A 26,605-nucleotide genomic window follows, 5' to 3' on the forward strand; every position below is an offset into this window, starting at 1 on the left:
TGAGGGAATCAGTGGAGAATCAATACATCTATTTGACCAACTACTAACATGCTGTGGAAAAAAAACGTAGCTTGTGCTCAATTTGCTAGAAAGCCAATATTTCCTACCTAATATAGAGAAGAAAGAAGACAGAAAAAGGAGGAAATAGGTTTTTTTTTTTAAGAAAAGAAACATTTAACTCTATTTTAAAACATCTACAGTGGGGTTTCTCTATTAGTTGCTTCTGAAGTGTGGAAAAACCCTGCTACAGATTTACAGCTATGTTCAAAAAGAGTTATTTTTAAAAAGCTTATTTTAATATCTTTATTTTTGCAACAAATCCATATTCCACCTTAAAAAATGAAACTTCAAAAGTTAAAGATACAAATTAAAAATACAAGCTGAGAAGGAAAAGAAAATACAAACCCTATTTTACACTTATCAATAGCCACTGAATTTTATCAATGAATTTACTAGTGGTAGTCCTTGACTTACAACAGTTTGTTGAGCGACCGTTTGAAGTTACAATGGCACTGAAAAAAGTGACTTATGACCATTTTTCATACTTATGACCATTGTAGCCTGCCCAGGGTGACATGATTAAAATTCATATGGTTGGTAATTGACTCATATTTATGACGGTTGCAGTGTCCCAGGGTCATGTGATAACTTTTGGTGGCCTTCTGACAAGCAAAGTCAACGGGGAAGCCAGATTCACTTAACAACTGTGTTACTAATTTAACTGCAGTGATTCACTTAACAACGGTGGCAAGATAGGTTGTAAAATGGGGCAAAACTCAGTTAGCAAATGTTTCACTTAGCAACATAAAATTTGGGCTTAATTGTCAAGGACTACCCATATAGTGTAATTTTTCAAATAAACCAGGGATGGAATGCTACCAGTTCGGCCCGGTTCTATAGAACCGGTAGCTCTGAAGTGCAACAGACACCGAACCGGTTCGCTGCGACAATCTTTTGATCGTCTGTTTGGCCAACCCACCTGCCCGGGCTCTTGGCTGTCCTTTATTTCCTTCTTTTTCAACTTCAGTATGGCACAGCTGAGGTTGAAAAAGCAGGAAAGAAGATTTTCAAATACTGTGCACCTTCGCGCAGCGCTTGTTAGCTGTCTGGGCAGCACAGCGGATGTTTTTTTTCCAAATGTGCTGTACATACACGCGCAGCAAAACACACTCTTACCAAACCAGTAGTAACACCAGTTGAATCCCACCCCTGAAGTGCACTATATACAATGTCAAACTTGATTTCATTGAGGGCCGCATCAGGGTTGTGTTTGACTTTGGGAGGGGAGATGGGTGTGGCTGGGGTGGACACGGCCATTTTGTTTTTAGTTTGTTTTGCTAACCCTCTGCCAGTGCAAACAGAGCTTGGGGGGGGGGTGCACTGCCCCCCGGCTCCATTTTCGGCCACAACGGCTTCCTGCATCCCTCTGCCAGCAAAAATGGAGCCTGGGGGACTTCACACAGCCGCCCTGAGCTCCATTTTTGTTGGCAGAGGGCTTCAGGAGGCCATCACGGCCAAAAACGGAGCCTGGGAGGGCCGTGTTGAACTCTGTTTTCACCGGCAGAGGCTGGTCCTTCCCTGTTTTTAGGCAGTCCCGCAAGCCAGATCTTAAGACCCCGCAGGCCACATCTGACTCACTGGCCTTGAGTGTGACACCCCTGTTCTAGAGTCTGAAAATTGGACATGGCTGAACAGAAGAAGAAGAAAAATCAACAGTGAAAAAACAAGCAGACAAGAAATATTCTGCAGAAGAGCGCTTGGTAGAACAGCCACGAAGGCATTGGAAAAGGTATTCAGATGCCACGATCTGTCTAATACCTACAAAGATCAGAATTTTGCAAGGCACAACATTTCCTGTGACACTCTGGGAAAGCAAAACCAGGATTTTGAAAAAGCAGTACAGAAAGAGTTCCTAGTTTATTTTGAACATTGGTATTGTAAAGGATTTGTAAAATGCCATGAATAATTAAGAAAACAAGTGCATGAATCAGAGATGTTTCAACACCTGGACCCCTTAAGTCTCCAAAATTGTTCGTTCCAAATCTTCTATATAACTAACTTTCATTTTACTTTCCAATTCTTCACAAAATTGAATTGGTTTCCATTCAAGTGCTGCATCTTTTAAAGATCCTAAAAATGTCGCTATCTTACAGGTTGCTAAAGAATATTGGTGATGCTATTTCATTAACACGTATGCCAAACATACAGAATTGCCAAACAAATATTGAAAGTGGACTAAATCATATTCAATACACAATCTGTCCATGTCTTTGCAACAGCCCTGAAAATCAACCGGTCCAAAGTCTTGATCCCCATCTCTGCTAAACAATTTTGAACACCAGGGTTCATTGTGTGTGGGATCTTCATTACCAGATTTGGAAGAAAAGAACATGCTTTAGAGTCGGTTCTCATCACTTGGTGAAAGAGGAACTGAGTCATTTGCACATTTGAAGCAATTCTCTTATAAAAAGCAATGGCTGGCTGGTTTAAAACATTTCAAAGAATTGAGCTGATGTGACAAAAATTTGTGTCAATGCTTAGTCAGGAATACATGAAATTATCTCTCTCTCTCTTGAAACAATCTCATTGCAAAAGAACGTTGCTCATTCCAAAATTTAGTTTAAAATCAGCTGCCTTAATAACAGATGGAATGGGAATTTCTATGTGTTGGTTGACAGAAAGAGAGAGACAAGTCCAAGAATATGACTATTGTCTATTAATGCTACTGACCCACTCCCAAACCTAATGTTCTCCAGCTGTGTTAAAATCATAATTCCTTCTTACACCATGCCAGCTGGAAAGCATAGGGGTTGTAGTCAAAATGAATTTGGACCACACCAAGTTCTTGAAGGTTAAAAGAGACATACAATGCAATTTCCCAAATAAACCGTACAGAGTTCACGCATGCTCCTGGAATGTCTCAGGTAAGTACAGAATAACAGAATTGGAAGGGGCCTTGGAGGTTTTCTAATCCAGCCCTCTGCTCTGGCAGGAAACCCTATACCATTTCAGACACATGGTTATACGATTTCTACTTAAAAACTTCCAGTGATGGAACACTGCTATCACATCACCCCATGTACAAAGTCAAGATCTTTTGTTTCGGTCATTGATCAAGCAGTAAGTAGGTAAAAAATTGTAGAATTAGGTTAGCCTCCTATTCACTGAAGTAAATTGCATGGAGATAGGTAGGAGGTGTAAAAGCGGTAAAAAGCTGTAAAAGATGTAACAGCACTATGTTCATTTAATTTAGTCTTTTCTCCCATGCCATCATTGCTGAACATCTAATTTCCACAGCACTCTCTTATGCTTCAAAATACTTACCAATGTAGTATTGCTACATTGCTATATTGCTATTTTCCTTCTCATCTTTCTCATTTCTCATCTTCATCTTTCCAACTATCTTCACCTATTGGTATCTTATGATTTCTCATTTGTTGTTTGTATCTTATGATTAATGATTGTAACTATGATTTATGACCTATGACCTATTACTTTGTTGTTTGTATGTACCCTGAGAGCTTATGCACCAGAGACGAATTCTTTCTGTGTCCAATCATACTTAGCCAACAAAGTATCCTATCCTAATTCTAATTTTATTCATAATCCCTGGCAGGGTGGAATCTGGACAACTGAAAGGAGCTGACTGTTTACTGGCCAGATGCCCTTCCTGTTGCCAATGTGGAGTTATATTTGGCAGATATAATCTCAATGTGCCCGGAGAGAGAAACATCTGCCTCTACCTAGGATCGAACTCACAGCCTCCTGATTCTGAGGTGAGAGCTCCACCTCTACCCAACCACACTATTCTATTCTATTCTATTCTATTCTATTCTATTCTATTCTGTTCTGTTCTGTTCTGTTCTGTTCTGTTCTGCCAGCAGTGTGCAACAGCCACCAAAAAAGCCAACACAATCCTAGGTTGCATTAACAGAGGGATAGCATCAAGAACCCATGAAGTATCAGAATCACTTTATACTGGACTGGCAACAGCACACTTGGAATGCATCGTGGTTGCCTACCACTAGAAGTATTTGGGGATCTAACATTTTTTCTCAAAACAGTGCTGGGCTGTTGTTTCCCAAATTCTACCCCTTTCATACATGTATGTGTACAATATGGGCAGAATTTGCAGCAAAAGTAAGTAAGATTGTTTTCATCATCTGAATACACCACAGATGCCTCTGTACAGGGATACCTACCTATATTTCCCTGAAACTAATACCGGGTCTTATATTCTTGAAGCATCAGGGCTTATTTTCAGGGGGTGTCTTATCCCCATATATAGGAGGCCCACATCTTCTGCTTGCTCAGGGTTGGGGAGGAGGCTACAAGGTGGTGGTGGAGCTTTCCCACACGCCTCAGGGCCCCTGCAGCCAGACCATTCACGCCTGACAGCTGCCTCGCCTCGCGGCATTGGTACACCGCTTGGTCTCTGAGGTAAGCCAGTGCGGGATCTGTGGGACAGGTCTACCCCGCTGCTTCACCTCGTGGCCACAGCATCACGAGCAATCAGATGGAATGGGCGGCTGAGTGGGCTCTTAAGTAGGGCTTACTTTTGGGGGGTGTAGGGCTTATATTGGGCGCACACATGTAAAACCATGCTAGGTCTTATTTTTGGGATAGGTCTCATTTTCGGGAAAACGAGGATATTGCCTGGAACAAAACAGGTAAGATAGAGATCACAACAGCACAGTCAAAAAGGTGCACTTTTGTACGGGCCTGACACATCAATTCACCTACAAAATACTTAAGACTTGGATCACGCCGACTTGGATTCGTGCATCAGATTTTCTGAAATGTGAAGCTATTTAAGTAATGAGTCCCTAAGGTCTATTATTTCATTTACTGGCTGGCAAGCAGACAGCTCTGGTTGTTTGGCAGCAAACAACATTCAGTATGATATGGTATTGCAAAATGCATTTCCCAATGCTTCCAAAAATAAAGTGGAATTGAGAATTCAGAAACAGCTATCCTCTTTCCAAAGTTGTCTCTGGTGGCATCAGATTTTTTTCTCCCACTGACATATCCTGGCTTCTTTCATTTTCATATCTTAAAGTAGAAAAATTTGTCAGAAGTTGGCCAATGAGTGGAGATCATAAGAATTATTTGGAAAACATCTCAAAAACTTCCAGCGAGCCTATTCTTAGACCACTCAGAGGTCTAATGTAGTTCTGAGGAGGTCTCTGGCTGTCTCAAAACACAGGACTAGCTAAAAACAGTTTTGGGGAAGTGAGTACTCATTGAGTCTTGAATTCGTTCTCTTTACTCCCAAAATACAACAGGCATGGATTCAAGCATCTTTAGTATGATCCAAAATAGGAACTGTAAGGATATGAGTCTATAAAAGTGCATGGATCCCAAGGGTCGGAACAAATTATGTAGGACCAGGGGCGGGATTCTATCAGTTCGCACCTATTTGGTAGAACCGGTTGTTAACCTTCTAAGCAGTTTGGAGAACTGGTTGTTAGAAGAAATTACTGGCCTAATCCTGTAAGGAAGGCAGGAAGGAAACATTCTGGTGTTGCTTACAGAAACGCCCTCTCCGTTAACCCTTATTACATTCTTGGCAGGACTAGACTTCCTGTCTCAGGAACTTCTCTGGAGTTTTTCCCCCCTCCTTTGCTGGTACTTTGCTAGTGTGGAGTGATCATTCAAAGTTACAATGGCACTGAAAAAAGTGACTTATGACCATTTTTCACACTCATGACTGTTGCAGCATCCCCACAGTCATTAGAAGCCAGGTGAGGAGACGCTTGCCTTGATGTGAGTGATATTGAGTTGGCCACACCCAGCCAATAACATGACCACCAAGCCATGCCCACCACCTAAGCCACGCCCACAGAACCGGTTGTTAAAATTTTGGAATCCCACCCCTGCGTAGGACTCTTTAAAGTCAAGACATTATTGGATTATTTGTGAATTGTTGAATAAGCCCCACTTGGAATGGTTCCCTACAGAATTACCTCTAGATGAATGGGGGCCTTGGAGGTCATCTAGCCCAACCCCATGCTCAAGCAGGAGACCCTATACCATTTCAGACAAATGGCTGTCCAATCTTTTCTTGAAAGCCTCTAGTGATGGAGCACCTACAATTTCTGGAGGTTGTTCCACTGATTAATTATTTTCACTGTTAGGAAGTTTCTCCTTAGTTCTAGGTAGCTTCTCTCCTTGATTAATTTCCATCCATTGTTTCTCGTCCTGCCCTCAGGTGCTTTGGAAAATAGGTTGATTCCCCCTTCTTTTTTGTGGCAGCCCCTCAAATATTGAAACACAGTTATCATGTCCCCACCAGTCCTTCTTTTCACTAGACTAGACCTACCCATGTTCCACCATGTACCAATTCCCATGCTGCACCAAGCCATAAACTATGATTTACAAACCACAAGGACTAGATTCACAGAATGATTTAAACCTAAAACCACACATATTGTGTCATGAGGTAGGCCACAAATACTTAAAGATCTCAGGCTATGCCCAGAGTCCTTTGAAATAGATATATCAGCCTACTAACACTATACCCATGCTTCGCTACGAAACTATGTGATTGGGCTTAGTTTTGGGGGAGGAAAATAAGGGCCGAAAAATTATGCCCCTGCCTACCAGCATCCATTGGTATTCATCTGGCTAGCATCCTGTCAGTGTGTGCGAGAGTTGAGAGCTTTTTGGAAACTGAAACAGTATTTGCTGGGTGAGCAAGGAGACAGTAAGGTGTCTGGCCGTGGCTTAGCTCAACTGTTCTGTACTAAAGCTGCTTGGTGCTGTGAAACTAAAACTGAAACGAAACTCCTCTCCTCTGCTTGTGTTTTGCATTTGGGACAGATTTCCTTTCAGGTGGGGAGAGGGAGTAGAACTCCTTAGCATCAGAGCGTGTTAATAATAATATAGGAAATACTAATGCTCTGATGGTCATTTCGAAAAATCCTTTCTTAGTGAGCACCTAGAAGCTAAGAGGAACATACGTGCCAAATTTCAAGTTTGTAGGCTTTACGGTTCTGGAGATTTTGTGATGATGCATGAGTGGTATTTCGCTTTTATACACACATAGATATAGCAACCATGAGTATTTAATTGTGAAATCTTCCGAGTCCCTGCTGGCAGTGCAATTCTTTGTCTCTTCACATTAATACAGATTCTTTGTTCCTGTAACATTAAGCAACCCTAGACAACGTCCAACTGCCAGACATCCCTATTTTTGATATGCTTGTTCTCTCTGCCACAAATGATTGCCAGAAACACTCCCAGGTTGCATCTCACAGCAGATGGTAGACATCTTGGCTGATCTCCAAAAATGAATCATTATTGAACTAGGATGGGAGACCACAAGGAAATAGAGGAAGTCCTCAACTTACGAACATGATTGGGGGCCAGAATTTCTGTCGCTAAGCAATGCAGTTGAGTCATGCCCGACATTATGGCCTCTTTTTTTGCTATGATTGCTAAGCAAATCACTGCAGTTTTTAAAGTGAATCATGTGGTCATTGAGTGAATCCAGCTGTTCCCCCACTCTCCCAATTGACTTTACTTGATACAAGCCAGCTGGGAAGGTCAAAAATGGTGACTATAGGCAGAGGTGGTATTCAGCCAGCTGTGACAGGTTCTGGAGAACCGGTTACAGAAATTTTGAGTAGTTTGGAGAACTGGCAAATCCCATCTCTGACTGGCCCCGCCCCCATCTCTTCTCTGCCTCTTAAGTCCCAGCTGATTGGCTGGGTCTTCTTTGGTTGCCTCGCACAGGAGAATGGAGCTGGAAAGCAGGTTAGTGGGGTGGGGAGGGAATGTAGATTTTACAGTATCCTTCCCCTGCCATGCCTACCAAGTCACACCCACAGAACTGATAGTAAAAATTTTTGAATACCACCACTGATTATAGGACCCTGGGATGCTGCAACCATCATAAATACTTGCGGGTTGCCAAGCGCCTGAATTTTGATTGTGTAATCAGTGGGGAATGCTATGACAGTTGTGACGTGAGGACCGATCGTAATGTAAGTCACTTTTTTTCAGGGCCACCATTACTTGTTAGGGCCACTGAATGAATTATTGTAAGTTAAGGGTTACCCGAATCTGAACTAAACTTCAGCTGTTTAAAAAAAAAGAGAGAATCTTGACATTACCAAAAAAAAAAAAATGATATTACAAAAAAAAAAAATCAAAGAGTTTTTCACACAATCACCTGAAACTTTCATTCAAAAATACACTTTTTATTCTGTAGGTATTAATCAAGAATATGCTATTCTTTCATACTGCCTCAAATCTGCATGGCTTCACCCATGGTAAAGATAGGGCTAGCTCTATATATCAGTTAGGAAGCAAAATGTATCCTGAACTGTATTAATTGATCTTATTAATTGATCTTATTTATTTATTCATTTATTTATTTATGTCCCACTCTTATTATTTTTTTAAAAAATAACTTAAAGCGGTGAACATATCCAACAAACATTCCTCCTCCTATTTTCCCTACAACAACTCTATGAGGTGGATTGGGCTGAGACAGAAAGAGAGCATGAAATTGAGTTTTGTGTCTGTATAAAGAAGTTCAACCCGGGACCATGCTATTTTCAATAAAGATGTTTTACTTGTATTTTGTATGTGTGAAAACCCAAATAAAAAGTTATTTAAAAAAAGAAGAAGTTGTGGGTACTTCATCATTGGAGGCTTTCAAGAAGAGACTGGATTGCCATCTGTCAGAAATGCTGTAGTGTCTCCTGCTTGGGCAGGGGGTTGGACTAGATGACCTACAAGGTCCCTTCCAACTCTGTTAAATCTGTTAATCTGTTAAACAATTACGGTATTTTTTTCCTCCTTTTTATAAAAGAACCAAGAGATTTCCAGTTCCTAAAAAGATACAAGGCTTACAATCCGTTTTGAGCTGATTTGCTTATCAGGTTTTGGCAACTGTGGAGGTTGTTGGTTTTTGGACAGAACTCTGAAATTAACTTCTAGGAAAATGGGTTTCAGATTGGTTTGTTAAGCGCAAAGAACACACGGCCTTTAATATCCATAAACTGCATCAGCTGAGAAAAATCTACCAATAGAGGTTTGAACTGGCATGAAATCCAGAGTGCTTTCTGGCTGGTTTACACTTGTAATTAGCTATCTCTCCACCACTACACACACTCCCTGAGGATCTGAGTCATGCTTCAGTCTCCGATGAAATGCAAACACAGCTGTGTGGTTTTATTCCTGCCAAGATCTTCATGAGATTTTTTTCACATTACATAAGATTTAGCCGCTGTAACAGATAAGCTCAAAAATTTCTCCTTATTTCCAGGTTCAATCTCTCCTTGTTCAGTTTCCATCCATTATTCTTTGTCTGGCCTTTGGGTACTTTAGAAAATAGCTTGACCCCTTCCTCTCTGTGGCAGCCGCTCAAATATCGGAAGACCACTATCTTGTCTCCCCTAGTCCTTCTCTTCACTAGACTAGCCATGCCCAGTTCCTGCAACTGTTCAACCTATGTTTTAGCCTACAATCTTGGTTGACTCCAAAGGCTTTCCTTGAGCCTCCAGGAATCTGAAAATGGCCTCCCTGAGCCCTGGAGGCTTTCTGGAGGCCGGAAATGGGCCTGTTTCCAGCCTTCCAGAACTTCTGGAGGGCCTGTTTTTCGCCCTCCCTGGGCTCCGGAGGCTTTCCTCAAGCCTCTGGGGAGGGCACAAACGGCCTTCTCAGGTTCTGGAGGCTCTCTGGAGACTAGAAACGGGTCTGTTTCTGGCCTTCCAAAGCTTCCGGGAGGCCCATTTTTCACCCTCCACGAGCCTCCACGCAGGCCCTGCACTTACTGTACCTGGGTGCAGTGGTTGGAATGCAGTAATGCAGGCTACTTCTGCGAACTGCTGACTGCCAGAAGTTTGGTAGTTCAATTCTCACCAGATTCAAGGTGGACTCAGCCTTCCAGCCTTCCAAGGTTGGTAAAATGAGGACCCAGATTGTTGGGGACAATATAGGCTGACTTTGTAAAACTGCTTAGAGAGGGCTGTAAAGCACCCTGAAGAGATATGTAAGTCTAGGTACTATTGCAAAGGAAGGAAGGAGGGAGGGAGGGAAGAAGGAAGGAAGGAAGGAAGGAGCTGTGGTGGCACAGTAGTTAGAATGCAGCATTGCAAGCTAACTCTGCCTACTGCCAGAAGTTCGACCCTGACTGACTCAAAGTTGACTCAGCCTTCCATCCTTCCAAGGTCGGTAAAACGAGGAGCCAGATTGTTGGGGATAAGAGTCTGACTCTGTAAACTGCTTAGAGAGGGTTGTAAAGCACTGTGAAGCAGTATATAATTAAGTCTAAATGCTATTGCTATCTCCTTCACCTTTAACTAACTAAATTTGCACATGGCTTTTCCAAATTTCCACACGCCAATAATTGCATGCAGCCATTACTTAATGCAGAGTTTTGAGCTCACTTCAGATTTCCATTAAAAAAAAAAAAATTGGAAAGACCTGGATGCGACCATTCCATTCTAGTCTTTTAAACATCCTTTTTTTCCTGGAAGAAACAAATGTATCCTGAATTAATGGAAGTCTTGTCCTGCCTTTCACATCCCAACCTCCAAATGCCCGAAAAGAAAGGACATTACAGGTAATTTGATCCATTTTTTAAAATTGCGTGATGAAGCCATTCTGCGGAGAGAGAGAAAAGCTGAGATGATCAAAAAAGATCCAGTATATCATTGGGAGCTATATTAAAAATGAATACTACAGGTATAAGTGCATTCATCTATTAATGGTGCGGAAATTTCGCTTTTGATAGCCTATTAATCATAATAGCTTAGATCTTAAAATAACGTAAGAATGGAATATTCCATCTTTTTCTCTGAACTTTTAGCTTCCTAGATTCCATTTCTCATTGATTTATTTGCCTGTACAGTGGTATAAAGGTTAAAAAAACATGGGAAACTTGTTTTATTGAATTTTCTCAACTTAGTTTTATATCTAACCTCTTAGGTGGATCATAGAATAGGCCCAATTCTGTGAGACAGGCAATGTCTAAATTTGATAAGTAAATAAACTTATTAGAATGCAGACTTAGCAGGGTGTGGTTAACGTGTGGTATCATTTCAGAATCTAAAAAAGGACCTCAAATTTCAAATTATAGATCTTAATTTAACTACAAAACTGGGTGGAATTACTGTGTTTCTCATATAATAAGGCCAGGTCTTATTTTGTTTTGAGCCCCGAAAAAATGGCTAGGTCGTCTTTTCGGGGGTGACTTAATTTCCCCCTCTTGTATTTTGGGCAGGCGGCGACAGCTTGGATGTTGACTTCGGCGTTGGTGGGGCACTTCGTGTCGGGGTCAACGCAGGCAGCACCATATCCGGGTGTGCAACTAAAGTACTTCCTAACGGCAAGCACCCCCACCATTCCCCCCCATTTCGCATGTTTTAATATAGGCCTTAATTTGGGGGGAGGGGCTTAATTTCATTTCATGCTTATAAAACATGCTGGGACTTCCTATTGGGGGAGGCCATATTGTTGGAGAAACAGGGTATTTAGACTTCATCCATTCATTTATTTTATTGAATTTACAGCATATAGATGCCCATCTCACTTGGATGTGACTGTACAACAGGCGTGTCAAACTCGATTTCATCGAGGGCTGCATCAGGGCTGTGTTTGGCCTCGGCAGGGGGCAGGGTAGGTGTGGCCAGCATGACGTCACTCGTGTCAGGGGCACCTGTGGTGGCCTGAGCGCTCTACCAGTGAAAATAGGCGCCTAGGCCTCGTTTTCGGCCACAACCGCCTCCCGCAGCCCTCTGCCAGTGAAAACGGACCTTGGGGGGGTACTGTGTTTATGACCTTTCTTGTCACAGTCCCTCCATCTTTGTTTTTGCTGGTAGAGGGCTGCAGCAGGCTGTCATGGAGCCTGGGACGGTCATGTGTTGCCCATCCAAGCTCTGTTTTCACTGACAGACACTGCGGGCCAATCCTTCGCTATTCCCAGTGCAACCCCGCAGGCCAGATCTAAGTACCCCATGGGCTGGATCCGGTCCACAGGCCTTGAATTTGACATCCCCGCTCTACAACATAGACACCTCAAAATGTTCAACCATGGCAATCTGGATTAAAAATTTCTTTTTTTCACTTTTTACTATCTACTGAGCCACTCGACACTATTGGTGTTGTGCATGTAGGTCTGGCAAAAACATTACAGTGGCACAATTGAGACCATTGTTGTTATCGTAGATCGGAGGTCTCCAAACTTGGCAACTTTAAGACTTGTGGACATCAACTCCCAGAATTCTCCAGCTAGCATAGCTAACCCCTGTCGTAGATGCACGCAGCACTAACAATCATACAAAAGCGTGGTTGCTGGCACTTACCAACACACAACCAGCTTCTGAGAACAAACTCAAGATATATGTTTTGGTTCACCAATCATATCCCAAAGAATGATGCAAATTCAAAAGTTTCTACATCGAAAACTTACTCAGCAAAAGAAGTCCAGAGAGAGACAGTTTTCAAATTTAGGAGTATCCAAAGAGAGTCCATGTCCTACCCTAAAGTCCAGGTAACCCGAAAAGAGCATTCAGAGAGAATCACAGGTAGGAAATTCAAATTGCCACCAACACCAATCATAAGAAACCATCTCTTTCATTTAGTCCTGACTATCAACTTGACTAATTGGCTGTGTCATTCTCCTTTGATTTAAGCAGATTGCTGGACATTTTTTCCCTTGTTCCAGAAGTGCTTTTGCAAAAGGCAACTGGATTTTTTTGGGCTTTTTCCTTGGAAACGTTTTGCTTCTCATCCAAGAAACTTCTTCGGTTCTGAACTGAAGAATTGAAGAAGCTTCTTGGATGAGAAGTTTTCAAGGAAAAAGCCAAGAAAGTCCAGTTGCCTTTTGGAAAAGCAAAAATAACGTGGATGATTGAGAATCTCCACATAGATTTCTTTCCTCTGACCACAATTGAGCCCAAAAGTTCTGTTGCTAAGTGAGACACACTTGTTAAGTAAATTTTGTCTCCTTTTATGACTTTTCTTGTCACAGTTGTTAAGCGAATCATTGTGGTCGCTAAGTTAGTAACATGGTTGTTCAGTGAATCTGGGCTTCCCCATTGACTTTGCTGGCCAGAAGGTCGCAAAAGAGGATCACCCAATCCCCGGGATACTGCAACCGTCATAAACATGAGTCAGTTGCCAAGCGTCTGAATTTTGATCATGTGACCATGGGGGGATGCTGCAAATGTTGTAACAGAGGTGGCATTCAGCAGGTTCTGACCAGTTCTGGAGAACCGCTAGCGGAAATTTTGAATAGGTTGGAGAACCAGCAAATACCACCTCTGACTGGCCCCGCCCCCCTCTATTCTCCGCCTCCCGAGTCCCAGCTGATTGGCTGGCTCTTCTTTGGTTGCCCTGCACAGGAGAACAGAGCTGGAAAGCAGGTTAGTGAGGTGGGGAGGGAATGCGGATTTTGCAGTAACCTTTCCCTGCCACGCCCACGAGGCCATGCCATGTCCACCAAGCCATGCCCGCTAAGCCATGCAATGCCCACCAAACCATGCCCACAGAACCAGCAGTAAAAAAATTTGAATCCCGCCACTGGGTTGTAAGTGTGAAAAACAGTTCTTTCACTTGTCTCAGTGCCGTTGTAAGTTTGAATGGTAACTAAAGTTGTAAGTCAAAGACTACCTGTATTAGTATTCTTGGTCTTGGTTTCCTAGTCCAAATTACCATGAGGGCTCAAATCAAGACCTGGTGGTTGATTCGTTTTTGTCTACTACACCTGCAGGCAGTTCTCAACCACATGGTGGAAAAGTAGACAATGAAATACACAACAGTGTTTGGATAAGGAACGCCTCTGAAGCTGAAGCCATACATTTTCTAAAACTGCTTTCAAATCCCCTTATTCATGGTAGCACCCAACGCAGACTGAAATCACACATAATCTCTAAAAGAAAACAGCGTGAATTTCCTGGCAGCCAGAACACGCTGTGTACTTTAGCACTGATTATATAGGCTTGCTATTTCTTCTAATAACCAGTACTTAGAAATATGAAGTGCATTTATGGATTGACATACTGTACTGCTCAACCGTAATTCCCCTAAGTGAATTTACAAAGAAAACGAAAGGAGAGACAAACAATGGCTAGGGAGAGTGGGAAACACCATATAGAATTAAGGACAGCCTATGAAATATTTACTTTTGCACTTTGGAACAAAAATAAAAAAGTTGCATTGTGCAACAATGAACTTCAAATAACCATATGTCTAATTGGTTTCACCTCCTCTTCTATTATTATTAAATGCAAGATAAGCACCTAAAACTGCTCGTTTGATCCTATACACAATTACTCTAACAAAAAGTAAGCCTTTTACACTCAATTAAGTGGGGAGTTGGAATTAAGCCCAACTGCATTCAATAAAAAGGCATGTTTTAATATGTTTCCCCATTCACAATAATCTAGGATAAAGCAGAAATTATACACAGTTTATAAATACAGCCTTATTTGAAGACGGTTACCTGTCTGATGTAACTACAGTTTGCTCATGGCAAATAAGTTCCAAGTGAAAAAAAAAAGGAAGAGATTTATAAATGCCTTTAAATACAAAAGCTAGATTAGGACTTCCATATAAAAGTACAATATATCTCTGATACAAGAAGATAAATAGGTTTTCCATGTCCAGTCATGTCCAACTCTAGAGGTGTTGCTCATCTCCATTTCTTAGCCAAGGGAGTCAACATTGATGCTTCCGTTGGTCAGGTGGCCAGCATGACTATACACCAAAATGCACGGAGTATTGTTACCTTCCTACCAAAGTGGCACCTATTTATCTACTCGCATTTGGCATGCTTTTGAATTGCTAAGTGGACTAGAGCTGGAGCAAGGAACGGGAGCTTACCCCATCGTATAGCGCTTGGGTCTCAAACCCGAACTGTCAGCTTTCCAGCTGACAAACTCAGCATCTTTAACTGCTGAGTCATTGTGTCCCCACTACTAAAAGATATATGTAAGGTACTATTGTGTTTCTTATGGGAGCTGCATGAAAGATAAACCTTATATTTCATCTTCATCTGTTTTCTCTTCATTTTATCTGTATAATTGTAAATCTGGGCTAACATATTGATTGGCTTAAAGTCATCCAGTGATTTTCCATGGCTGAAGCTAGCTTTGAACTTGGATCTCCATCATCCTAGTTCAGCATTTTAATCACTACACCGAAAGGAAGTACAGAACTAAAGCATCCATGATAAGACACAATATCTAAAGGGCAAAGTTCTTGGCTTTCATTTCCTTGAAAGTTTGCATAAGGCTGTCTTTGAAGACACATGGAAACCTTGTATTGATCCAAAATGCAGAGGCCTCTTTGCAAATAAGGGTAGCAGATTTAGCAGTGTTGCATCTGCACCGTGGTTGCTTCTTACAATCCTGGTTTGTTTCTAGGTCGAATTAAAAGACTGGTTATCAACAATCACATCGATCAGATGTGTACAATGCCACATTTCCTGTCCAGATATGATCAACCTTGTGTGATCTTTGAGTGTAGAATGCTGGGTTTTCATTCCACGGGAGGTAAGAAGGATGTGGGTGGATTTAATTGATTACATAAATAAATAAAATAAAAATCAAACTTCTATATGCTTTTGCAAAGCTTCCCAAGTTGAATAGGGTAGCAACAGACCAACATATCCTCTTCTGTTACTTTACAATCAGCGGAAAACAATCCTCACGATCAGAGAGGATACATCTATAAGAACCAGTGTGGTGTACACATAATTCTTAACTTAAAACCATTCATTTAGTGAATGCTCAAAGATACAATGACACTATTTTTTTTTACTTATGACTGGGCTTCACACTTACAAATATGGTACATAATTTATTCCATGTCCCCTTGTCAGGAAAAAAATTAAAAAATCAAATGAAAGAATGTGAACAAAGAAGTCAATGTGATTTAGAAAAAGAAAGAGAAATCCAGTCTTAAAATTTTATGGGATGTTAAAATACAGATGGACACCTGAAACACAAAATACCAAACATTACTTAAATTGAAATGTAAAATGTGTGCTGCACACATTCCAGATTTTTACTGGACTAAACAAACAAACAAATAAATAAGTAAAAAACACCCCAAATATTGGAATTTCCAAACTGAAGTAAAAAAATTTGGGGTAAAGGAAACCAACTATAATAACAATAGTAATTGTTTAAAAGCTTTAAATTTACCACATTTTATATCCTTCTCTTTGCATTACAAAATTTTCCTTGATTGGAACTTCTTACAAGCTACCACAATGCTTCCATAGTTTCTTTGATTAGAGGCCAAATCATTAGAAAACATCCAATTTAAAAACTGTTGGAAGATTCATTGGAAGATTAGACAATATCATAATAACACAAGGAATCCTTGACTTGTAGCCGTTCATTTAGTGACTGTTTGAAAAAGTAACTTATGACTGTTTTTCATACTTACGACCATTGCAACTTTCCCATGCTCACACAATCAAAATGTGGACACTTGGCAACTGCCTTTTATTTATGACTTTTGCAGTGTCCCTGTATCATGAAATACTCATAAAGTATCTCTTATGGTCTTTTTAGCGTTGCCAACAGAAAGGGAGGGTGGAGCAGCAGCTCGCAAAAATGAAACTGCATTCCATAAATGTTTTCAAAGATAGTAACTAGGTGACCGAAGTTTTTGCCATGCAAAATTCTAACTGGAGAGCCTGACTGATGACTCTTGACTATGGATGTGTCCCATTGGAGAATATGAATTACAATACACCCAGAGGGGTGGGGGAAAACCAGGGTCAAGGGTAACAATAAATGATGTGTCTCAGAGTTGGCTACACCCAGGCAGTGCCAGACAGTTTAATTCCCAATAAATCATTTTTAACTTTTAGAAGTTTGGCTCGAGACTCATGATTTAACTGCTGGACAATCCCCTTTTGCAAACTTTTGAAAAGCGAAGTCAATGGGGAAGCCATATTCAATTAACAACCACGTTAGTAACTTAACAACTGCATGATTCACGTAACAACTGTGGCAGGAAAGCTAAAATGGGGGCAAAACTCACTAACTCTCTCCCTTAGCAACAGAAATTTTGGGACTCAGTTGTAGGTGTAAATAGAGAACTACCTATATGCATTCACACCCAATACACAGAGGTGATTATGGATCCCAGATATTGAGAATCTGGTAGAATACAGCCATGCAGAAGTCACCACTTCCAAAGCTAACATCAATATAGTTCCTTGTAAATAAGTTAATCTCATACTATAGAGTAGATTAAGGATCAACGCAATAAAAATGGAAAATTCCAGCAGTTATTGCTGCTCATATATCACACTTCCAAGACCTCTGAAGCTGATATGATAAAAATAATTATCTAACACGAAAGGTGAAAGTCTAGTGGATGGGTAAACATCCAGGTTTCCAACAAGCTAATATCATTAATAATCACTGATACAAACACTCACACATGAACAAAACTGGGAGAACAGAATTGAGAATGGCACCCATCTCTTTCTCTTTCTCTCTCATTCACACATACAAAGACATAGAGTAATCTTCCCCAGAGTGCGGCCTACACAGCAGAGGATATTCAGCAGGTTCTGACCAGTTCTGGAGAACCGGTAGCGGAAATTTTGAGTAGTTCGAAGAACCGGCAAATACCACCTCTGACTGGAGATTTTACCACGCCCACCAAGCCACGCCCACAGAACTGATAGTTAAAAAATTTGAATCCCAGCACTGCTACACAGCCTGTAACAGGGGTATCAAATTCGATCCCACTTGTGACTGTACGACTGTAACTTTGTCGCTTGTATCCTTACGATTTATATTGACTGTTTCCTAATATGATTTGATTGTTTATTAAGACCCTATGACTATTATTAAGTGTTGTACCTGATGATTCTTGACTCTTGATGAATGTACCTTCTCTTTTATGTACACTGAGAGCATTTGCACCAAGACAAATTCCTTGTGTGTCCAATCACACTTGGCCAATAAAAGAATTCTATTCTATCCTGTTGGAGGCCACGTCGGGATTTTGTTTGCCCTTGGGGGGCGTGGGGGGCGTGGCCTGGTCATCGTAGCTGACTGGGTGGGCATGGCCAGGGCAGCAGGGGCTGGTCCCTCGTGGTCTCCAGGGTGTCCCTGTGGGCCAACTCCACAGCCTATCGCAGGCTGGATGAGGCCCATGGGCCGTAATTTTGGCACGTCTGGTCTATAAAACGTGTATGTAAACATGTAAATGAGTATCTGTTACAGGTGTGCTCAGTCCCACTTTTTCCCTCTAGCCCTGTTATCAAAAATCCCAAATCAACTTCTCATAATATTCCTTTGCTCATATAGTCACCGAGCCAAACTTTACCGCAATGTATAATTTACAGGTAATCCTTGACTTACGACCACAATCGAGCTTCAAATTTCTGTTGCTAAGGGAAACGTTTGTTAAGTGAATTATGCCCCGTTTTATGAACTTTCTTGTCATAATTCTTAAGTGAATCCCTGTAGTTGTTAAGTTAGTAACCCAATTGTTAAGTGAATATGTCGACATTGCTTGTCAGAAGTTCACAAAAGATGAACACACTGGGTCAATGCAACCGTCGTAACTATGTACCAGTTGCCAAGCATCCAAATTTTGATTACATGGCCATAGGGATGTTGCAATGGTCATTAAGTGTGAAAAATGGTCATAAGTCACTATTTTCAGTGTCGCTGTATCTTTGAACGAACTGTTGTAATACTACCTGTATTCCGCACCCTGCAAGTCTTCAAGAGTCATGTTTCGCATAACTTCAATTTCAGGTAGTGACAAATGAACTGACAAATGAATTGACAAATGAAAAGACCACATCTGATTAGAGAGCAAGAAGAAAAAGAATATTTTAAGAAATGGGATTTATGGTTACCAATGGTTAGATAGAAAAGTAGGAAACTGAAGTATAATTCGATAGCAATGATACGTTATAATTGATTATTATAGAATGAATTATAATATGCATTAAAATAAGTAAGAATTGAGATTTGCTCTAAAGGATAATGTGGATTTGAAATTAGAGTCTAATGATGATGTAATAACATGACATGGAAAGCTGACTAACGTAATGTGAATGTAAATTTAAATCTAAGAGGAAAAGATTACAGATTTTCTGCACAAGAAATATTTACCTACCAACACACTGTATAATTGAAAGAAGGTTTCATTTGTTGTTTTATGTTTATGTTTGTCTTTGTTTATTGTTAAAAATAAATATATATATATATATAAAAAAAGACCACACCTGGAATACTGCATTCAGTTTTGGTCACCACACTATAAAAAAAGATGTTGAGACTCTAGAAAAAGTGCAGAGAAGAGCAACTAGGATGATTAGGGGACTGGAGATTAAAACATATGAGGAACCTGGCATGGCTAGTCTAGTGAAGAAAAGGACCAGGCGAGACATGATAGCAGTCTTCCAATATTTCAAGGGCTAACACAGAGAGGAAGGAGGTCAAGCTATTTTCCATGGCACCCAAACGGCCAGACAAGGAACAATGGATTGAAACTGATCAAGGAGAGATTCAACCTGGAAATAAGGAGACATTTTCTGACAGGAAGAACAATCAACCAATGGAACAGCTTGTCTTGGGTGCTTCATCACTGGAGGCTTTCAAGAAGAAACTGAACTGCCATTTGTCAGAAATGGTGTAGGGTCTCTGGCTTGAGCAAGGGGGTTGGACTAGATGACCTACAAGGTCCCTTCCAACTCTGTTAATCTGTAATCTGTTTCCTGCTTGAGCAGGAGGTTGGATTAGAAGACTTCCAAACTCCCTTCCTACTCTCTTATCCTGGAAGAACTGTACAAGTATTTGTAAGGAAAAGCCTGGCAAAACCATTTGTTCCTTTTTAAAATGCTGCATTCACTTGATTGATTTACATAAAATTGCTTTTCAGTTTGGTAGCCACCCTGAGTAGAAGAGACATAAATTAGCAAAACACACCCATCCCAGGTGGCCCACAACATCTGGTAGATAAAACTAGCCCAAGTTTTAGTTCTGTATTGCATGCTTCCTGCATTGAAAAAAAAAAGTTATTCAAAAGAGCTGACAAGTCCGAAGTGTCTTTCCCCCTTCTTGAAAAAAAAATAAAAAATAAAAGTGATGACTGATGAATTATCAACTTGCCTTGCTTGCAAAGGCACTTTTCCAAAAGATAGGGGAAGTTTCACTCCAAAGTACATATAGTATTTACACACACTATTCTTCCTTATGTAACCAACGACAGAGCTAAATAATCACCAGAAGCGTGCAAAAAATAAATAAAATGCAGGCAATCCTCGACTAATGACTGTAATTGAGCCTGTGATTTCGGTTCTAGGTTGTGATGGCTATAAAACAGGTCACCATGCACAAAAGATTGCACAGCCTTTTTCACAGTGGTTATAAAATTAATACAGTGTTTGTAAAACAAATACAATGGTCGTTAAGTGAACCCAATGATCACTATGGGACAGTTTTCGCTGGGAAAAAAGCTCCATAAATTGAGATCATATGACTGGAGGGCACTGCACATGGCCATAAATGCAGGTCAGTTGATGGGTGCCCCAAATGCTGTCACATAACCACAGTAGTGTATAGTAGTGTTGTGTAGTGTATATACACAGTAGTGTATATTAGAACTTCACATTTTGTCATGGGTCCCTCTTTTGGGGGTCCATCATAACTTTGAACAATCTGGAATTAAACACACTCAAAACCATAGAAATGGCGGTAGAGTTTAGGAGAAACCCTCCCATACTACCACCTCTTACAATACTTGACAACACAGTATCAACAGTAGAGACCTTCACATTTCTAGGTTCTATTTTATCACAAGACCTAAAATGGACACCTAACATCTAAAACGTCATTAAAAAAGCACAACAAAGAATGTGCTTTCTGTGCCAACTCAGAAAGCTCAAACTCCCCAAGGAGCTGCTGATACAGTTCTATAGAGGAATGATTGAGTCCATCATCTGCACCTCTATAACTGTCTGGTTTGGTTCTGCAACCCAACAGGACAGACACAGACTTCAGAGGATAATTAGGACTGCAGAAAAAACAATTGCTACCAACCTGCCTTCCATTGAGGACTTGTATAGTGCACGAGTCAAAAAGAGGGCTGTGAAAATATTTACAGACCCCTCACATCCTGGACATGAACTGTTTCAACTCCTACCCTCAAAACGACCCCATAGAGCACTGCCCACCAGAACAACTAGACACAAGGACAGTTTTTTCCTGAACGCCATCACTCTGCTAAACAAATAATTCCCTCCAGACTGTCCAACTATTTACAAAGTCTGCATTAATCTTGTCATCACTCCTTATCACCCATCCCCTCCCACTTGTGACTGTATGACTGTAACTTTGTCGCTTGTATCCTTATGATTTATATGGACTGTTTCCTAGTATGATTTGATTGCTTATTGTACCCTATGACTATCATTAAGTGTTGTACCTGATGATTCTTGACTCTTTGACGAATGTATCTTTTCTTTTATGTACACTGAGAGCATTCGCACCAAGACAAATTCCTTGTGTGTCCAATCACACTTGGCCAGGAAAGAATTCTATTCTATTCTATTCTATTCTATTCTATTCTATTCTATTCTATTCTATTCTATTCTATTCTATTCTATTCTAACTCTTTGCTGCCACCAACAGGACACCCGGAGGAGTGAAGCTTAGGTCATCTAGCCAGGGAGTTGGGTCAAACCTTGTTGAGTTGGGGATTCCTGGTGATGTCATAGCCCCGTTTCTTAATCCCGGTGGCTTTGGTGGCTGAAGGAGGACACTCTCTGGAAGAGCAGGACCTGTTGGGGGGCAAAATGCCAACTTGGAGCCCGGGCGTGACCCCCAGCAGTCGAAAGAGGCTGCCCCCTCCTCTGCTTCTCAAGGACTTCAGCATCATGGATGGGAATCCTGCCTGGAGGAGATGCGGCACCTGCCCGGGTTTGGGGGGAGAAAAGAGAAGAGAGGTAAGCCAACCCCAGAGAGAGAGAGGTGGGATTGGCACGGGAGGGGAAAGGGCAGGAGGCTCAAAGGAAGGAGGGAAGAGAGTCATCTGCAAAACAACCCACGGCATCCGGCCCCTAAAAGCCCAGTCAAAGCAAAAGAAGAGCTGGGTCTTACTTCCGTTCCTAAAGCGCTTTTCCTTGAGCCGGGATCGTCAAGGGAAAAAAAAAAAAAAAGCAAGCTGGGAGGGAAGGCGATTTTAGGAAAGCGAAAGGAAACCCCAGGAAGCAGATCGGTGGCCGCCGATCTCGGCAACCCGAAGACTGGCATTGGCAGCCGGGAGGGAGCCTCCTCCTCCTCCTCTTCCTCCTCCCTCCGCCGCCCACAATCCCCGCCTTCTTCTTCCACCCCCCACCCCGCCCCCCCAGCGTCGCTCTTCGGGAACCGGAGATCGGGTCAGAAGGACGGTGGGATCTACCTCGGCGCTGCGGGAGGGAGAGAAGAACCCGTGCTTGGAAACATTTGTGGGGGCGGGGGTCGGAGGAGGGAGGGAGAAGGGGATCTAGTTTCCCCCGGGTGGCAGCAACATCTGCAGGGGCGCTGCTGACGGCTCCCCTTAATGGACCACGTAGGGTCAGCCAGATCTTGCCTTGGAAGGAGATGGAGGAGTCTGAGGGTCCACGGCCTGTGGTTTTTGGACAGCAGCCCCCCCCCAGTTTTGGCCTGGGAGAGGGGGGGGGGCGGGGGGGGGGTGGAATAAGATGAAGGGCTTCTTGCCCGGATCTGGAACGTGGCTGGTTTTGTTCTTCATCCTGCAAGGGCGGTCAGAGGGTTGCAGAGCCTCTTCTCAGAAAATGGGGAGGGGTTTTTATTTTTTTCAGGACAGGTTGGGGGGTCCTAAAAGTCAAGTTGAGGATGCTGCTGCCCGTTTAACCTGGGGGCCCCCCATTTGTGCTAGAGAGAGAAATGAAGGGAAGTGGCAGCAGATTGATTGACTGGCTGACTGACTGACTGACTGATGGATTGGAAGTAGGCCAGAAGTATCATGAAGAGCATGCTCGAATATTTATTTGTTCATTGGAAGTAGGCCAAGATAGCAAGAGAAATAGCATGCTTATTTATTAGGAGGCCAGAAGTAGCACAATTATCTACCCATCTCTCTATCTGCCTGCCTAACCCTAACCCCTGCCTACCTGCTTTTATCTATCCATCCATCCATTTTTCCGTATCTCTCCATCTCTCCATATCTATCTATCCATCCATCTATCCATCTCTCCATATCTGTCAGCCTTCAAGATCTTCCTCCTTTCCTTTGCTTCTTTCTGGCTGCCATGAGTAACGGGAAGGGGGAGATGTATGGGACGTGAGCTGAAAGTGTTACTAACTGATATTGTATAAACTGGGGAGGGTTTCTAATTGCTGCTTAGCTTTCTCTTCTCTGCACAACTGCAAACCTTTATCTGAGTAAGCCAAGGTCAACTAATCATCACCACCTGGAGACGTCCACATGTTGAAGTTCACAACTTTTAATTGGAAGAACCGTTTGAACTATTGGGGGTGGGAACATTTCACTCCCTTGATATATGTGATGTACGTGCCTATTTCCCCAGAGTCAGAATTTTCTTGTTGCTACCACTTAACTTCCAGTAAAATATATATTTTCTCTAATTGCAAGAGTCTAAGTATCTTCCTTGGATTTTGAACGGAGCACCAGCTGACAATATCTATCTATTCATCTCTCCATCTCCATATTCATCCATCCATCCATCTCTCCATCTATCTATCTATCTATCTATCTATCTATCTATCTATCTATCTATCTATCTATCTCTATCTATCTATCTATCTATCTATCTATCTATCTATCTATCTATCTATCTATCTATCCATCCATCCATCCATCCATCCATGCATATCCATCCATCTATCTCTCCATCTCCCTATTTCCTATCTATCTATCTATCTATCTATCTATCTATCTATCTATCTATCTATCTATCTATCTATCTCTCCATCCATCATCTCTTTCTTACCATCTCTCGTTATCTGTCTAGCTATATGTCTACCTACTCCCCCCCCGTGTGTGTGTGTGTTTGTGTGTGCACGTGCATACCTATCTACTTACCTGCCTCCCTAATCTGCCTTATTTATCTGATATCTCTCAGCTGTATCTCTGTCTATCTCTATCTCTGGCCGTATGAAGATAGCAAAAGGAAGTATATGGGTTTTGGTCCCCTGCTGGAAAATACAAAGGGCATATTGTAGAGCAAGTCACAGGGCCATCAATTCCTGAGTTTTGTTCTTGACCCAAGTATCGACCAGATCCCTATTCCCAGTCAGTGGGTGGAGTTCCTGTGAAGGAGCTTAGGGCTTTGGCTTCTTCCTCTTCCATGGAGAGATTGGGCACAATGGGAGACACAGAGTTGAAGGAGCTCCACCCTTATTCCAAATAAGAACATCAGCATTACGGAAAAGGCCTCCCGAAGGAAGACATTCCATTTACAAACTGCTTTCAGAAAAATGTTAGCGTCATCCCGGGATGAATTCCAAAATCCCAAATATTGGTGCTGTGGGTTGATATACAAAGGAGAGTATGACCTCCCCAAACCATGTTCCTTGCTTAACAATCACTAGTTACAGAACAAAATCTAAGGCAGAGGTCTCCAAACTTGGCAACTTTAAGACTTCCGGACTTCATTTCCCAGAATTCTCCAGCCAGCATGGCTGACAAGAATTCTAGGAGGTGAAGTCCACAAGCCTTAAAATTGCCAAGGTTGGAGGCTCCTGATCTAAGGAGTCAGATACAGTGGTGGTATTCTACCGGTTCGGCCCAGTTCTGATGAGCCGGTAGCGCTGATGAGCAGCGGAGACTGAATCGGTTCTCTCTGACAATCTACTGTGGGGCCCACCTACCTGCCTGGGCTCCCATTTATTCCTAACCTTTATTCCTTGCTTTTGAGGTGCGGCTGCTTTGCGCGGCACAGCACATTGCCACGCGGCAGCTGCTGAAGCGACGGGGAGAGCGCAGGATTGCAGGAGGTGAGTCAGAAAACCTCTGCGCCCGTGCAAAGTGTGTGCTTGGTGTGCGCATGTGCGCAAAGCGCGCCCACCAAGCCACACCCACCGAACCGGTGGTAAAAATATTTGAAATGCACCACTGTAAGCAGGCCTCCTTTCTAACTGCTCAGGAGAAGGAAAAAAAAAAAACTCCTCTCCATTGTTCGCAACAACAAACTGGCTCTGTCAAATTTGGCAGAGAAAAAGTTAATGGCAGGCAGGATTCTTATTCCTGGGTTTAAAGTGGCGGGTTGTTACTGAAAGCAAATTATTATCTTTTTTTAAAAAAAAGAGAGAAAAAAGTCAGCACGCTTGTGTAAATCGTCCAAAACTGCATGCTTCATTTGAAACAGATCTATTAGGTTTATTAGGCAAGACAAGAGAGAGAAAGAAGCAACTGATTAAAAAAAAAAAAGGCTGGCAAATTTCTAAGGTCATCCAGTCAAATCAAGTCCAGGACAGGCTTCTGAGAATGAATGAAACCCAAAGCCTCTTATGTCCCTCTGCCTGAGAGTTATTGGTTATCATCTCAGCCAAGCTAAAATTAGGATGACAAAAATGTTCTTAGAGGCCTCCGAGTTATTAGCTCACCATATGTTTGTTAGATACCGGATTCACCACCAAATGAATAGAATAGAACAGAACAGAATAGAATAGAATAGAATAGAATAGAATAGAATAGAATTCTTTATTGGCCAAGTATGATTGGACACACAAGGAATTTGTCTTTGGTCCATATACTCTCAGTGTGCATACAGAAATAATAAAATACATTCATCAAGAATCATAAGATACAACACTTAGTGATAGTCATAGGTTACTAATAAGCAATCAAATCATACTAGGAAACAAACAATATAAGTTGTAAGGATACAAGCAACGTGGTTATAATCATAAGTAGGAACAGATAGATACTAGGAAGTGTTATTATAATCTAGTAGTAGATGAAAATAGTAAGACAGTCTTAGTTAAATAAGTTGACAGTGTTGCGGGAATTAGTTGTTTAGCAGAGTGATTGCATTCGGGGAAAAAACTGTCCTTGTGTCTAGTTGTTCTGGTGTTCAGTGCCCTATAGTGTCATTTTCAGGGCAGAAGTTGAAACAATTTATGTCCAGAATGTGAGGGGTCTATAGATATTTTCACAGACCTTTTTTTGACTTGTGTAGTATACACTGGGGTGGAAGGCAGATTGGTAGCAATTGTTTTTTTTCTGCAGTTCTAATAGAGTAGAGTAGAGTAGAGTAGAGTAGAGTAGAGTAGAGTAGAGTAGAGTAGAGTAATAGAATAGAATAGAATAGAATAGAATAGAATAGAATAGAATAGAATAGAATAGAATAGAATACTTTATTGGCCAAGTGTGATTGGACACACAAGGAATTTGTCTTGGTGCAAATGCTCTCAGAGTACATAAAAGAAAAGATACTTTTGTCAGAGTCGAGAATCATAAGGTACAACACTTAATGATAGTCATAGGTAATTATCCGTTGAAGTCTGTGTCTGTCTTGTTTGGTTGCAGAGCCAAACCAGACCATTATAGAGGTGCAGATGACAGGCTTAATAATTCCTCTGTAGAACTGAATCAGCAGCTCTTTGGGCAGTTTGAGCTTTCTGAGTTGGCGCAG

The 26,605-nt window shown here is 41.7% G+C and overlaps 1 protein-coding gene across 1 annotated transcript in view; it reads right to left on the minus strand.

Moving 5' to 3' along the window:
- The window catches only part of ME3 (malic enzyme 3), a 109,603-nt gene extending 87,348 nt beyond the window's left edge, over positions 1 to 22,255 (minus strand). The window contains exons 1-2 of the mRNA XM_087937011.1: positions 22,104 to 22,255; positions 21,688 to 21,915 (exon numbers count right to left, since the gene is read on the minus strand). Of these exons, the coding sequence (XP_087793137.1) occupies positions 21,688 to 21,882 (195 nt within the window). The 5' untranslated portion in view covers positions 21,883 to 21,915; positions 22,104 to 22,255. The remainder of the gene's footprint in view (positions 1 to 21,687; positions 21,916 to 22,103) is intronic.
- Positions 22,256 to 26,605: the final 4,350 nt, after the last annotated feature.

This window comes from Pseudonaja textilis, chromosome 7, assembly GCF_049901715.1.
Source record: "Pseudonaja textilis isolate UNSWEBS1 chromosome 7, rPseTex1.2, whole genome shotgun sequence".
Taxonomy (NCBI): domain Eukaryota; kingdom Metazoa; phylum Chordata; class Lepidosauria; order Squamata; family Elapidae; genus Pseudonaja; species Pseudonaja textilis.